Source organism: Aegilops tauschii, chromosome 5, assembly GCF_002575655.3.
Source record: "Aegilops tauschii subsp. strangulata cultivar AL8/78 chromosome 5, Aet v6.0, whole genome shotgun sequence".
Taxonomy (NCBI): Eukaryota; Viridiplantae; Streptophyta; class Magnoliopsida; order Poales; family Poaceae; genus Aegilops; species Aegilops tauschii.
Genome location: NC_053039.3, coordinates 113,487,642 through 113,503,590, shown reverse-complemented (window position 1 = coordinate 113,503,590; position 15,949 = coordinate 113,487,642). Strand labels below are relative to the sequence as shown.

Here is a 15,949-nt window from a genome sequence, read left to right as displayed (position 1 = left end):
GCGACGCGAAGAAGGAGCGCCTTGCCCGCGGTGGGCCAGCCCATCCAGCGGCGGTACAACCCGCGGCGGATGACGTCGTTAGAGCCTGGTCGACGGCGTTCCCTTGGGCTGGCCCGGCGCCGCCGCCGACGACGAGGACGCCTAGGGCATCGCGCCTCCTCGTAGTTTTAAATTTTATTTAATGTAAAAGTGGACTCATGGACTCTCACCGGTCTTTGTGACCGGCATTAATGTTTAATTTATGTTTTTATTTTTTTTTAAATGTTTGCGGTAATCCTAAAAAATGGGTCGGGTCAGCGTTGGGCGCAAGCGTCAACCCAAACACGAAAACGGACATGGGTGTCCGTCGGGCCGATTCAAACAGATAAAAAGCGAAAATAATTGCGGTCTGTTTGGGTCGCATTGGAGTTGCTCTTATAGTATGTTCCTCGCAATGGAGCTCACGAATTGCTAAGTTTTGTTGATTCACTTAGCGCTTGTCTGAAACTAGTTCGTCAGACGACTCGGGTCTGACACTCCCCTACTTATTCCCCCAAATGGACAATAGTAGGCAGCCAGCTCCCAAATCTCGCGTGAGATAATTCTCGAGTCCATCTGGAAATACCCCCAGATCTGTCGGCGAGGTGAGGAGATGTCATATCTACCGATGGCCGTCGAGAAATATCCGGCGTCGGTGGAGGCTGTGGCCGGCGAGGAATGTTCACGCGCCGCCAAAGGGCTCGACTGCTGCGAGGGAGATAAGAAGGCGGCGGCGGTGGCCAGCAGCGAAGTATTGGAGACTTCAGGGAAAAAGATGTGGCGGCTGCCGCTGGACGAGATCGAGTGGATCCTCGCCCAGTCGAACGAACCTGTCTGTGCCGAGTTTCGGGCCCTCAAGCGCGCCAACCCGTCGCTGCTGCCATCGCATGAGGAGGAGAAGGACGAGTCAATGGTGCTGCTGTACGCATGTGCCCGCGACTGCTATGAGGATGAAGAGAAGTTCGCGCGATTCCAGGCCTGGGTCCGCAGCGAGTACAACTCCAAAGGATTCGTGGAGGTCGACTACGACTACTTCGGTGAGAGGGCCGAGGCGACGAGGCTGAGCGAGGAAGCACGGGAGGAGGTGTTCAAAGACACGGATCTTTCTTCAGACAGCGAGGATGACGACGAGTTGAAGCTTCTCAAGACGACAGTTAGGAGCTGGGTCTGAAACCCATAGTTATACCCAAGCCTCTATTTCAGGCAAGGTTTTCGCCGTTAGATTAAACCACTTGTACGAAAGTGACCTATGGTGAATCCTGCATGTGCCGCGTGGTATTATTTTGGTACACGAGTGTGTAGAAATGCGTTGTGGATTCGGTGTTTCATTTCAAATTTTTTGAACTGGTGTTGCGGTTCGTTTGGTTGCTTTAGTATTTTCGTACCTGGTCAAACGTGGGTCCTTCGGTTGAACACCGCTGAATTCTTGGCTGCATGCACGCGGTTCGCGGGGTGATTTGTTGACCATATGCATGTACTGATGGATTGTTGGGGCAGTGTATGATACGTGGGGTAGCATGCATGGTTCAATCTGTCCCTTCCGTACGTGTCGCCGGTTGCTTATGTGGACGTTTCCTGATGATGTGCTGCTTGTGTGTGCATGTTGGTTTGGTTGTGTATGTGTATTTCACCGTGCGGCACGTTGTCAATTTGTTCAGATTGATACTCCTCTAGTGAGTCCTGGTAAAGCTCCCAGACGTGTGCAGTTTCCACAATTCTCGGGCGGTGCCGCTGTTGCCGTATTTTCTGGACGTCGTTGTTTAGTTCGTGTCGTTCGTACTCTGGTCACTCTATAAATAGGTGTTCGACCGTGTTGCTTCTCCCAGCCTTGCACGTCGTGGTCTCCATTCACATAGATGGATCGTGGTAGGCCTTGCCGAAGTGGCCTCCGCCGTCCGGGTCGTCCTCCTGAAATTCACGGCGCAGTTATTGGACGTACCGATCTGCGTCTCCGTCGTCCGGGTCGTCCTTGCGGGATCCGTGGGATAGTTATTGGGCGTAATGATCGGCAAGGCCGTGGTGCGTCCATGTCGGGACCTCCTGTGGATTGTCGTCTGTCCGATGATGATTTACTACGTGAGGGCTGTCCTGCTGTTCATCGTGTCGTTGGCTCTGCATCTACTGGTTAGTCACGTCAAGTAATTAAGGTATTTGCCTGGATGTTTTGTGTAGGGGATCGAGGTCAAAGTTCATCTGCTGCTGATTCGCGTCGGCGGCCCTTGCGCAAGACATTTGGCCTGCCCACCGCTGCGTCTCACCTGCGGATAACGCGGCCCTCACAGCCCCGTTCTCGGAGGAGGAGGTTTGGGCGGCTATTAAAGGCATGAACCCCTCCTCGGCCCCAGGCCTGGATGGCCTCTCAGTGAAGTTCTTCCAGACCTTCTGGGAGGTGATCAAACCCGAGGTGATGGCCCTATTCGACGAGTTCATGGCTGGGACCATTGACCTCGGCCGGCTGAATTATGGGGTAATCACTCTCATCCCTAAGATGACGGGTGCCTCGGACATCCGGCAATTTCGACCGATTACAGTGATTAACGTCATCTCCCGCATCCTAGCCAAGGGGTACGCCATTAGGGTTGCTCCTATAGCTGACCGGATCACTCACCCTGACCAGTCGGCCTTCATTCAGGGCCGCTATATCCTTGATGGAGTCCTAGTGTTCCACGAAGCTCTCCATGAGGTGCACTCCAAGCACCTCAAGGCAGTCTTCCTGAAACTGGACTTCCACAATGCGTATGACACGGTCAGCTGGACCTTCCTTCGGGAATGTTTGCTTCGGAAAGGCTTCGACGATCGGTGGGTGACCAGAGTAATGCAGATGGTATCTTCAGGCCGCACAGCGGTGAACATTAATGGGGAGATCGGCCCGTTCTTCCCCACGTTCTGTGGGGTCCGCTAGGGCGACCCCTTCTCCCCATTCCTGTTCAACATAGTTGTTGATGCGCTGGCGGCCATTCTCGATAAGGCCAAGGCGGCGGGACACATTAAGGGGATTGCCCCACACCTTGTTGGAGGCAACGGGGTCTCCCTCCTCCAATATGCAGACGACACCATTATCATGGTGGAGGGTTCTGAGAGTGATATCTCGAACCTCAAGTTCCTCTTATTGTGCTTCCGGTAGATGTCCGGCCTGAGGATCAACTTCGACAAGAGTGAGGTTATGGTCTTGGGCTACGCCCAAGACGAGCGACAGAGCATAGCGGACCGGCTTAACTGCCAGCTTGGGTGCTTCCCCACGACCTATCTGGGGATACCCATTAGTGACTCCAGGCTTACGGTGGCCGAGCTGCGCCCCACGGTGGGGAAGCTCCAACACCGGATCGAGCCCTGGCAGGGTCGGTGGCTCTTGAAAGCGGCCCGTTCGGTGCTCATTAACTCGTCCCTCTCCAGCCTCCTATTATTCATCATGAGCTTCTACAGCCTTCCGAAGACTCTTCATCACGAGATTGCCACCGTTCAGGGGTGCTTTTTCTGGACCGGCGAGGGAGATAAGCAGAAATACCACATGGTCAGGTGGTCTGAGATCTGCAAACCTCGCAACCAGGGCGGCCTCGGGATCATGTCCTCCAAACGCATGAATATTGCCCTTCTGACTCGGTGGCTCTGGAGGATTAGCAACCAAGATGGTGGCCTGTGGCTGCACATTATTCAGCAGAAATACCTTCGAGGCCAGCCTCTCGCCTTCTGTGAGCGATCTGGGGGCTCCCAGTTCTGGCAATCCATCATTCAGCTCCTCCCTGTCCTCCGGATCGGGACCTCGATCGAGATTGGCTCCGGCACCGCCACGCTGTTCTGGTTCGATCGCTGGACTGGTGACACACCCCTGGCAGCCCATTTTCTGGACCTGTTCTCCATCGCGGTTGCCCCTCAGATCTCCGTGGCGACCGCCCTTATTGACTTAGGGCGCCTTGCGTTCCGGAGGCCTTTTGGTCCTGCTGAGAATGTGGACTGGCAGGAGTTGCTTGACTGTATTGCTCTCCATGAGCCGGATCTCACGTCTGACGATGACCGCGCCAGGTGGCGCCTCGAGCCGTCCGGTCAATTCTCCACCAAATCTCTCTATCTGGCCATCGCCCCCTCGCTCGGCCATGAGGCTCTTTCCTCCATTTGGGAGATTCGCCTCCCCCTGAAAATTAGGTCCTTCCTGTGGCAGTGGATTCGCGGCCGCCTCCCTTCTGGCGTTGAGGTTCTGAAGCGCAATGGCCCTGGTGATGGGCGTTGCCCGCTCTATGGGCCTGAAGAAGATTCGAACCATATCTTCTTCACCTGCGTGTCTGCGCAGTTTCTTTGGAGTTGTTTCCGCGAGATTGTGGGTGGAAGCTGGGTTCATACCAACTTTTCCCGCTCTCTTTGCCGAACTCCAGGCAACCCCCCCCCCCCCCCCCCCCGCGCGCGTTACACCACATTAGGTGGCTGACCATTGGGGTCCTTGCCTGGACGCTGTGGACTGTTAGGAATAAACTTGTGATTCAGCGTATCCCTCTTCGTCGCGCTACTGACGCTTTGTTCAAATGGTCTGGTTACTTGCAGCTTTGGCGGCCGCTTAGCCGCCCCAGGGAGAGAGACGCCATCACCTCCATCAGCACTCAGCTTCACGCGATGGCTCTTCGGATGGCTCCACCGCTCCCACCTCCACCACCTGAGCCAGATTAGCTCTTCTTCTGCATCATCGCCGCCGCCGTTTGTTGTCTGTGCGTCCCTTGTTGATTTGTTGGGCTTGTTGTGCTGTGCCCACAGCTATACCTGTGTTGTGTGTTGTGTTTCGTGCGTTTGTGTTGGACCTTCGTGCGGTGGCGTTGGGTGTGTGTGTTTCGAATGGTACCTTGTGGACTTTGTGCTCGGTGGTTGCTTTATTTATAAAGCGGGACGAAAGCCTTTTTCGGTAAAGCGTCCTGTTGATGGCATTGTTGGTGAGTATGCGTGGATTCTTGCCTTGCTTGGTTCGGATTGGGTTGTCTCAGTCTTTCATTTATTTATTTTAAGTAATTAGTTATTTGTTTCTTCCCTTATTGTAGCTGATTCTTTATGTGGTCTTGGTTCTTCACGTGGTGTGGACTCTCTGCTGTTTCCTTGCCCAGCTCTTCGGCTGAGTTCTCTGGTACTGCTTATCTATAAGTTTTATTTTCTGTGAAAAATTGTTACGGATAAAATATGTTAAATTGTTTGCCATCTTTGTCTAAGGGGGCAATATATGTTCATGGTGCATGCCGGGGGCTGCCGGCGGGGCTACGTGCATGTCCCATGCATTATTGCGTCTTGCCTATGTGACTACGTGCATGCCCCATGCAGTTTCTTTTTCTTTGTTTTTTTCCATACAATGTTTGATTCTTCAGAAAATGCCAATAGTGCCCGAGCTGCAGTGAGCTTGATATTTTTAAAAAGAGCAAAGCTATATTTAAAGTTTCAAAAAAAAATTGAAAGACCATCCGCGAAAACTTATACATTTTCCGCATGCACGTGTGAAGAATCATTTGAAATTTTTGTGATTCTTAGACTGTACAAAAAAAATCAAAAATCGGCCCAACAACAAGACGGCTCATTTTAGAAATAGGTTTCTGCCTTTTTCTGTACGCCGCGTGTGACTATTTACAAAAAAATCAAAAATTCCAGAAAAATCATGCCGTGTAAATTCATTTTTTTTCTTTCAAAACGAGCCTGCACTCATGGTTCCCTCCTTTTTTAGGAGAGTCTTCGGCTCCATTTGATGGTCCAGTTGTTGGTCAACCTGCTGCTCTTTGTATTGGCACCTCAGGTTTGCTGCTTGGTATCTTTTTAGATTATATAATTTTTCTATTTGATATGTTCACTCCTTTTTGAATTTTAGTACAAACCGCTACTGTTGATGCTGTCACTTGCGTAATGGAGGATCTTTCTGGTGGGTTTACGTCTGGTGTTGATCAAGTTAACCGACCCATGGTGGCAATCTTTTTCGGATAACAAGAAACAATTTGCTCAAATAATCTCAGCAGAGATAACATTGCGGTCTATCAGGAAAAAAAGTTAGCTATTTAATTAAATAGAAAACTCTGTCACTCATTGCAACAGATGCTAAACAATTAGACTAACTGACAGAAAACTCTGTCACTCTATGTTAATCGTACAAGAACACGAGGATGACAAACATAAATTGATCACATATATTATCACCACGAGTCGATTTAATTGGTGGTAATTTTTCTTTGCGATGGAAACAAAGTGGAATCAAATGATTCAAACAACCAAAAGAAAGGGAACAAAGGATGCTTACGGAGCTGAATGAGTCAGGGTGCTCTACTACTAGATTGCAAGTAATAATAGGTAGATCCAGCGACTCAGTGGCAGATGTTAATCGACCCCACAATGTCAGGCAGCCGCCCTGGCTTTGCCCGGAAGTCACCACTGAAATTACAGCAAGAAATATGAAGTAATTTGTATCTTCCATGCTGGGGTTGTACCAGTGTATTGACTCCGTCAATGCACCAACCTGGAAGAAGAAGACCTGTTTGTGGAGTGGGGAATTTCTTTTCTGAGGAGAAAAATGTTTCGTACGTCTCTAAGTTACTGAACTGTCCCCCTAGACAAAGATGAGTTTAATATTGCCCGTTGACACAGGGAAGGCCTACTATCACATACCGCTTATTCGACTGTCTAACATTAGTCTCATTCCAAAGCCCACATATCCAGCAAAGAAGCTTACATCAAAGAGAAAGCTACAAATTGGATGATTGGTCTCTATGAAATTGATGTTATACTTATTTTATTTTCGAAAAGGGGATTACCCCGGCCTCTGCATCAAATGATGCACACAGCCGTGCCATATTATTAAACATAAATCAAGTTCCAGTCAGCGAGTTCCAGACTTATTTCATCAAGTAGTTTTCTTCTATTTGAACTCAATTTCTTCAATTGCTCTGAGCCGTGAGCTTATATTAGCCGGGAGCTCATATATATTTGGCGTTGTGAACTCATTTTAGTTTTATTTATGAAATCATTATGTGAACTCCTTACTTTTTTTTGGGAGATGTGAATTCAGATTCATCTGCGAATCATGGTTGAAGAGTCCCTTGCCAATGTACGGAGGTCTACATACGTGTGCCACTTCTACCTACAATTCCATTGCTGCTTTTGAATAATCTACAACAAGTGCAACAAAACAGATTGCAGCAAGTAGCTTATGGACTGAAATTTGCAATATTACTCATTTGTCATATTGTCGCTCATTTGTCCTGGCTGTGAAACTAAATGTGACATGCTATTCTTCATGTAATTTCCAAATCGCAATCCATAATCAAGCAAAAGAGTACAACAAACGTGACTTACATGTTGCTTGCATTCAACATCTTCAGGACCTACACACGCATCCATCTCCTCCTCCGGCCGCTGCTGCCATCACGCCACTTGCTCAGGACCTGCACAAGGCATCGTCTTCTCTTCAGCACCACCCTCGCCACTAAAACACTTCTCCAGCAGGGGAGGGCGAGCTGCGCCAATGAGCCGAGGGGATGGCAAGCACCCGCAGAGAGCTGCGCTATCGCGCGCAGGCGTGGGGGAGAACCCGCAGCGAGCTGCGGTATCTAGCGCAGGCATCCGCGAGGCGAGGACGAATTGCGCTGGCGCCTGCAGACGTGGACGAGAACCGGCAGCGAGTCACGGTGGCTCGCTCGGGCATCAGCGTGGGTGAGCACCGTCGGGGAGCTACGGTTGCTCGCACAGGCATGGGCAAGCTAGGGCGGAGAGCTGCGGTGGCTTGCGCTGGCAGCGGTGAGGTTCGACGACGAGCAACCCGTAACGACAAGAGCGAGGTAGCCTGAGAGCAATCCTTATCCAACCAGTCCACGCGCATCAGATAAGGTTAGATAGGATCAGGGGCACTTTGGTCTTTCAGGTGCCTAGAAAATGGAAAATAAAAAGGAAAAGTAATGGAAAAAAGGAGAAATTGCATGGTAATAAAGTGAACATGAATTGGATGGCATTTTTTGAAGCAAATCTTGACGGTGACAATTCTGTGAAGCCCCGTGTTGAAAGTGACAAATAATCAATTTTCTTTAAAAAATAAGATAATTCTAACTTTCTTTTATTGTCAGTTTGGCCCATGTTCAAATTGGGCCACAAGGCAGTCAACTGCTTGCAATTGACTAGGACTAATCTGTACACCAAGCGCTCTCACAATCATCCAGGGAGGTTACTCAACTCCTTGATTTTCTTGTAGACTGCTTAGTTAATTCAGCGTATTTTGCTCTGTCTAGCGTCAATTTGTTTGAAGTGACTCACATGCTAATTATTTCTTCCTCCCTCCTTAACTTATGTTTGTTTTGATTAATTAAAACTTATTGTGCCAGTCAACTATGTATCCAGCGTATGGATCTGTTTTTTTTTTTTTTGCGAAAGCGTATGGATCTGTTGACTTCTCCACTTCGGTACTACTTATCTTTCGCTCCTCTACTACACCGAAACCATTGTAGCGGTCGAGCAAAAAAAAGAACCTTCAATTTGACCACTTAGTTTGAAAAGAAATAAAGATACATGTGTCTAGGTTTACAACCTTGTTAAACAAATAAGTAGCTGTTGTGTGCACTTAATCTTCAGCGGGAGAAATTAAGGTGAACAAAGATTCTCAAAACGGTTTGTCTCCAATTTCAAGATATTTTGCAATCTTCGAGAGTCAGGTCATGATTTAGAATCGTTGAGAGGCAGGCCGTGCATCCAGCAACAACTTCAACATTGTGTTTACAACGAACAAACCATCAAGAACAATAGCATAAGAACTAGTCTCATCTCTCTACCACTACATCACAGAGACGAACACAGCTTGAGGATCAATATCTCAAATCTAACAAGAACAAGAGCTTCGCCATTCTGCATCCAATAGCCACTATCACTATCTATTGTATATCATTTACGTATGTACCAAATAGACATACCCTTTTTTTGTATGAACTACTTTGCAACGAATCAAATCAGATAGCGTGTTAATTCATGTGGCGCATGAATTAGTATAGGAACCAGTTATTTTAGTACATAAAAAAAATGTATCTGTGCTGTATGGATGGGCGCGGTGTGCCGCCGCGCGGGGAAAAGCTAGTAAATATACTAAACCTAGCTAGGTTTGATTTACCTGGTTTTTTAAACTTTTTCTATCAGTAAAAAACCCAGCCAATCAGGACGCGGCACATTAATTACTGGGGGATCTGGGCGTGTAGGCATTGGGGTGGATCTAGCAATTTTCCGTGCGATGTGGGACATTCCTTTTGCCTTGCATGTGTGCTGCATGGCGTCGTAGTTGATTTGATCACGTAGTTTAGTTTTGTCCGCTTTCTGGTTGGATGGATTTGTGGGCCGGCTGCTTTTTTTTTTCATCCCCGTGTTTGTCTCCCGCTCGGTTGTATGCTGCTTGATTTTTGCCTCTGTAAAGGCGTGTCCGTGTTCTTTTTTGCATGTGGTGGTTCTGGTTGTTGCGATTTACATTCATGCGGCATGCTGGTTGCTTAAATTCGGGTCTTGAACGCCGCTTAACTCGATGGTTCTGGTACTCGCTCGCCGCTTTGGTCGTTGTTCTGGCCACGTGTTCCTGCCGACATCCTGCCGCTTAATTCGATGCTTCTTGATCGCCGCTTGAATCGTTCTTTCTAGATGAGCGGAAGGTGTATAAATAGTGGGATTTGCTTCTGTTTCACCGCAGCACTGCCCAACTCCTCCTCACCGTGCCCCGCTACATCGTCGTGCCGCATTGAGCCCACCAGCACCGCGTGGGAGATGCCCCTCACGGCCGCCGGCCAGATCACCAACTTTCCCATCCTCTTCTCCTTCGCCTTCGTCTCTTGCCTGCTGCTCTTTCTATATCCTCTTCTCTGCCGTCATGGATGACCTCCCGTAGCCATCCACCACGCGGTTCGACCAGGAGATGGTGTCGACGCCAGTCGCTGCGACGGCAGCTCGGCATGCGCGTCAGCCGGGTGAACGAGCGCATCCGGTCGTACACCCATGATTGGGTGTTCGGCGTCATGGGCACCATGGACGAGTTGCACCTCGGGGCCGTGCCCGAGTGTGCTACCGGTGCCAGGCCGGCTCGCTGTGATGTCCAACACGAAACTACCCGCCGATCAACAGCGCTAACTATACCCTGAGGTCGTCGTCGGCCTGTGCATCATCGAGGAGAAAAGGCCGCGGCACAAGCGCGACGGAAGCGAAGAAACAGCATCCTTGCAGCACCGTCGTGGGGCTGGTGGACGACAGGCCGCGGCTGATGATCCTGTCCCGGAACGGGTTGCCCGCGCTCGAGAAGGAGGCCGAGCTGGCGGCGGCGAGGGTCAGGTTCCGCGTGACCATGGTCCGGCGGCTCCCGGACGCCGGCGGGCACACGCGTGGTGATGTGGCCCTGGAATGCATGCTAGCATGTACGCGGGTGGCCGGTCGTCGTGTTGGATTTGATTTGAAGGTGACTCATGCGGGCGAGATGAGTCATGGGTGACGGCTGTGTGGAGTTGCGAGATGGCAGCGGCATCAAGGAAAACCCCCCATAGGAACGGATCTATGCGCGTGGGCGCGCGGGGTGGTCGCCGGCCTCGACCACTCCTCCTTCCGCCTCCCCGCCCACTTCTTCGCCGTTTACGATGGACGACTAGCGGCGCTCGATCGCCGACTACGCAAGCTACACGCCGCGCTCGCCGAGGACCTGCCCGCCTCAGAGGACCGCGTCGGAGCCTCCGAAAACCTGCCGCCTCGAGCTCGCGACCTCCCAGGCGGACGGCGTCCTGCCGTTCCGTGTCACTTATACAGCGGTTACCGGAGTCGGAGGTCCTGTGGTGCCGGTGGCCGCCTCTCGATTTTTTTTCGTGTGGCGAGCCTCCGCCTCCAAAGCCATCGCGCCGGTGACAACACCGTCCCCGGCATGTGTCGCATTGTCGCAGCGAGGCCGCATTGCTCCTTTTGACCTTCTCTGATCGACTGGGTGCCCGAAGCGAGGTGGCGACCATCGTGCCGTCCCCAACCGAACGCCCCAGCCCGCAGCTCCGCGACGCTCTGCTCGAGCGCGATTAGCGCTTGCTCGAACGAGCCGTACGCGATGGTGGACCGTTCGCAGGTGGCTGTGTCGGCTGCGGCAATGCAAGGAACTCGCCGAGTGCGGCTAGGGCAGCCTCCACGTGCGTGAGCTCCGAATACCCGTCCGCGGCGGAGGCTGACTATGCATGCCTTGAGCACGCGACTCCAGCGTCGAGGTGCGTGTGGACGCGGGTGGCACGGCGACCGGGCGTGCGCAGTCTTCCCCTTCCGCGCGGCGTCTCCAAGTGTGAAGTGCATTATGTGACGAGTATCACCAGCGGTTGCACTTGCACGTTGGTTTACTTGGCACGTTCGATGGATGGCCTCAAGAGTACGTTCGTGCCTGGGCACCGTGGTTTGCTGCAACTTGCATGGAAGGAAAGCTCCTGTTCGTCCATGTGAGAGTTGGCGCAGCGCTGACGGTACCGTGGCTGGGCCTGTTTACTGTACTTCGGCGTGGGGGCAGAACTACTATTACAATGGACGAGTGATGATCCCAGTGCTTTCAATGTTGACATCCCTATGCGAACAGGGGATCTATCCACATAAGTGAGCACTTAGAAATTTAATACTACATGTTAAGTTATTCTCTTTATTACTCTAAAAGTTCACATGCTTTCACAAGGCACTAACCAGTACAGCCTGAAGCATTTGTACGTGCAGATGGAGTGCTCTCTGGCTGAAGTACGAATTTTGTATCTTCTTTGATTTGCCGGAAAGCAACAGTGACAAAAAAGACACAAATTACCATCAACAATAACAATTTTTATTAGCATATGCCTCTGGGTTTGGTTTCACATGGGTCTTGAGCTCATACATACTCTGCTTGGAAGTTTCCTTGGACTGCAAAAATGGCCATCTGTGCAAAATCATCTCTGCATTATTGCTTTTTTTTACCATAAGAACCTGATACATTCAAAATTAAGTATGATATATCCATCATATGCTTGGAATCATTATTTTCTTAAATGTTTTTTACAGGTTCTCTTGCAAATAATTGCTCACGGATGCATGGTAGAGTCCGATATTTCGGTCCTTCACACCTACAGTCATACCATCAGTTGAAACATCCCCACAATAATTCAACACTAACACTAGCACGCCATAATATTTGTCTCGAGCAAAAAAAACATTTTACATGAAGTTGGATCAATGGTTTAAATGTATATTGCACAAGGAATATCAAACCTATCCTAAAAGATGCAATTTGAAGAATACTACAATTACTGGATCTTTGAAGCTACAAAGAGAAGTCTGATTTCCTCACATGAAGCAACTCATACCAAACAGTGGCAATTTGACATGGCCAGATAAGCACTCAACAGAAGAAATTCACAAGGCAAGTTAAAATCTTAGCAAAGATATGTGACGGATTTCCAGACATCATACCACTATGTATGTATCCTCAGTGCCCGCAGACTAAGGATCCACTAATCACATACACCGGTGCCAAACGATCCCATGGCCGTATGCAAGAATTTGCAAAAGTATTGGAGTATTTCATTACGGACACCAATTCTACAGGAGGTGATCGCTAGATAATGGATGGGTCTATATGTTCTAATCCAAATTTGTACACTACTTGCTTTAGTGTGATAAAACGATTACATGAACGTAATTCTAAGCTAAAGTCTCGATCTCTATAATTATGTGGCACACCTGGCAGCTCCGCATCAGCAGAGCACACAAACCAAGGAATCACAATGTAACATGGCCTGCCAGCAAGTAATTGCTCGGCAGAATGAATCCGCAAGGTAGACAATGATTTTGGCAAAAATATGCAACAACTTTTCTGATGTGTTGTCATTGTATGTATCCCCAACGTGCACAACAAAGATCCTATTATCACATACACGTAAGCAAAACCTCTTGTCGGACGTGTCCAAGAATTTGCAAAAGCTCTGTATCACATTATTACGGGAAGTAATCCTACAGGAGGCTATACCAGGATGATCTAATTCAGGAAAAATCAGTTGCGATTTGTTATTGCAGTACATCGTATCACCGCATACAGCCCACTATGTAGGGTGGATCCTATGCGGTTTTAATAAGTACCTTTTATTAGAGATGTACCATCTTTTATCATTTCGTTTATCAGCATGTATCATGCATGGTTGTAATAAATGTACTTCTTTGCCATCTTGAACTTTCATATAAATTTCATATATATTGATGTGCTCTTTTTTACCTAATAGTAAAAGATACACATAATGCTACCATGCATATTATGTTTAACTCATTTTTTTAATAGTTCTAGCGTTTCATCTACGGTCTACATAGTAGCGATTTACCGACGGACGCGGCGGCACGCGGCGTGCCGCCGCGTGGGCTAAGCTAGTTCTATCTATTTCAGGTTTCTAATAATCCTTGTGGCTTGCCATTGCATCGGAGCTCCTCTTATCTTATCTTGTACTCCATTCCTTCTGTCTTTCGCATTATTTCTCCTTGGTGGCCTTGGTTGTTCTTGAATCTTGTTTACTATATCATCAGTTGTAGTCGTTTTCTCTTCTGCATATATCCCGGTCCACTTTGGGTGCTGCCGTAGCTCTCTCCATAGATTTGCCAATGTGAAACATTGGTTCTGCTCAGACTTTACATGTCATAAGCTTTATTCATGAGATTGACCACTCACGTATACTTCCTTGAGCCTACACCATATGACCTTAAACTGCACAATCTTGCGGTGCATCTTTCCCCCAATGGTATTTGCAGTTAATGGCCTTCTTCCTATCCGCAAGACTGTTGTTGCTGTACTCTTTTTCTTTTGAAATAAAACATCCAAAACTTTATTTATTTGAAATAACGTCGTTTTCAACGGAGCATCGCCCTCTGTGAACACGGTGCTTGAGCAGATCGACACGGAGGGACAAAACTGGAGGACAGTGGCTCTGTTGTGGGAGGCGGGATCGCTCCCAATTAGGATAGATCAGTTGAGTAGTAGCGAGTAGTCAGCACGAGGCTCGTGCAGGAGTGGGTAATGTTGTTGTAAAATCCATCTTGGCATCTTCTATCTATGATCTCGATAAGTCTTGCTTGACGTATCCTTGAAAAAAATCATCTAAAGGCTCCTCAAGCAAATTATAAGTCTGAGAAAATCTAAGCAATCTAGAGAGCTCATGAGCAACCATATTTGCTTCTCTACTATAATGCTTGAACCTACAAATAGAAAAATCACTAGCAAAATAAAACAATCATCAAAAACTGCCGCCGCCGCCGCTCCGCAGGTTGTCCTCCATTCTCCATGGTTTCAATGACCTTCAAATTATCAGAATTTATAACCAGACAATTGCGTCCCACCCTTTGCGCAAGGGAAAGACCGAATCCGAGAGCCAGAGCTTCAGATGTCATGACATCCACACGCCAATCTATCTTCTTATTTCCTCCTGCAATGAATTTGCCTTTGCCATCCCTCAGTACCGCCCCAACAGTGGCCAGATCTTGATCAAAAGATACATCAACATTAAGTTTTACAAAACTCCCCGGGGCGGATCTTGCCCCTTCTTTTCAAGATAGCCTTCGGAGAGGAGGCGATAATTTTTTTAGCTATAAGCGCGCGGATCCCCATAGGTTGTTGTACTCTTTGCTTACATCTTCCAATAAATCTCACTTTTCTTCGCAATTCCTTCGATTGAATAGGGGGAGTTGTTTAACCAAGCACAATCTACATGTTTAATGCATTATCTATATATACTAAGAAAGAACGTAACGTTTCATCTTTCACTTTCTTCTTATCACCCCTGCATCCAATGTTTCACCCTTTATATTTTTTCCTGGTTTTTCATCCACTTCTGGCTTTCAGCAAACCAATCTCTGGTAACCCAATAGACCAGATCAATATACAATACATAGCAATAAATTCATGATTCATAAATAAAATGTTTCTGGTGGTAAAGCAGATCAATCACAGACACATATAAAATCCCTCGAATTCCCGAGAAAAGCTTATCATGGGGAAAACCTCAGCAAAGTGATAGATCATACATATGTAAAACTAAAAGTTCAGGTCAGATTTTTTTCCGAAGGAGCTCTGAACCTTTCTTTATGGAAATGACTAGGTAGAACTGGTTTTGCTCCAAATTCAACCTGAAAATTGCAGGTAGAAGTGGGAGTATAGTCCATGACGTAATCGAGCCAATCATCACCAAGGACTTTGCAATCCTCTATCTTTTGCCCCTACCAAGAGCTTCATTATCTTCCTTCACATGATTTTCATCATGTGTTTGTTCATAATATTCCATCAGAATGGCAGGCTCAACAGTCTCCTCAAATTCATGTATAGAAGTGCTTTGCATATCTCTCATAAGAAAAATATCCTCAAAGAATGTAGCATCTTTAGACTCCATAATCGTACCAACCTTCACGTCAGGTGCCTCAAATTTCACCACTAAAATCTATAGCCAATGCTATTCTTAGCGTAGCCCAAATTAACGTAGTTTACAGTCTTTGGCCCAAGCATACGCGTTTTTGGATCGGCACGTTGAATTTCGCCAAACAACCCCAAGTGTGTGAGTAAGAGACTGTTGTTCTTCCCTTCTCACATTGCTCATAGCGAGCGATCTCATTATCTTTTGTGGGAACTTTATTCTTTTTTGTTGTGGGAACTTTATTCAAGACATGACATGATGTCAATATAGTCTTCACCACCATGCCTTGGATAAACCCAACGTATCTAACATGACGTTAGCCAAATCTGTTAGAGTATGTTTTTCCGTTCGGTCACCTTGTTTGATTGGGGTGAATAGGGAGGCGTCCTCCCATGAATAATATCATACTCCGCCATAGTTTCAAATAGAGAAGATAGTGACCGCTATTACGTACATAATAGCACCACCACAATAGCGACCGCTATTGCTTAAATTGAATGTCATTAATTTTTGTTAATGATATAGAAATATTCATAATAATCTAG

The 15,949-nt window shown here is 47.9% G+C and overlaps 1 protein-coding gene across 1 annotated transcript; it reads left to right on the top strand.

Annotated features, from left to right (window-relative positions):
• The first annotated feature begins 452 nt into the window (after nucleotides 1-452).
• Nucleotides 453-1,307, top strand: LOC120963877 (uncharacterized). Its single transcript, XM_040388369.1, has one exon. The coding sequence runs from the start codon at nucleotides 632-634 to the stop codon at nucleotides 1,187-1,189; it is 558 nt and encodes a 185-aa protein (XP_040244303.1). The 5' UTR covers nucleotides 453-631; the 3' UTR covers nucleotides 1,190-1,307.
• Nucleotides 1,308-15,949: the final 14,642 nt, after the last annotated feature.

Coding starts and splice junctions, on each gene's coding strand:
- LOC120963877 (XM_040388369.1), top strand. CDS start 632: ATGTCATATCTACCGATGGCCGTCGAGAAATATCCGGCGTCGGTGGAG.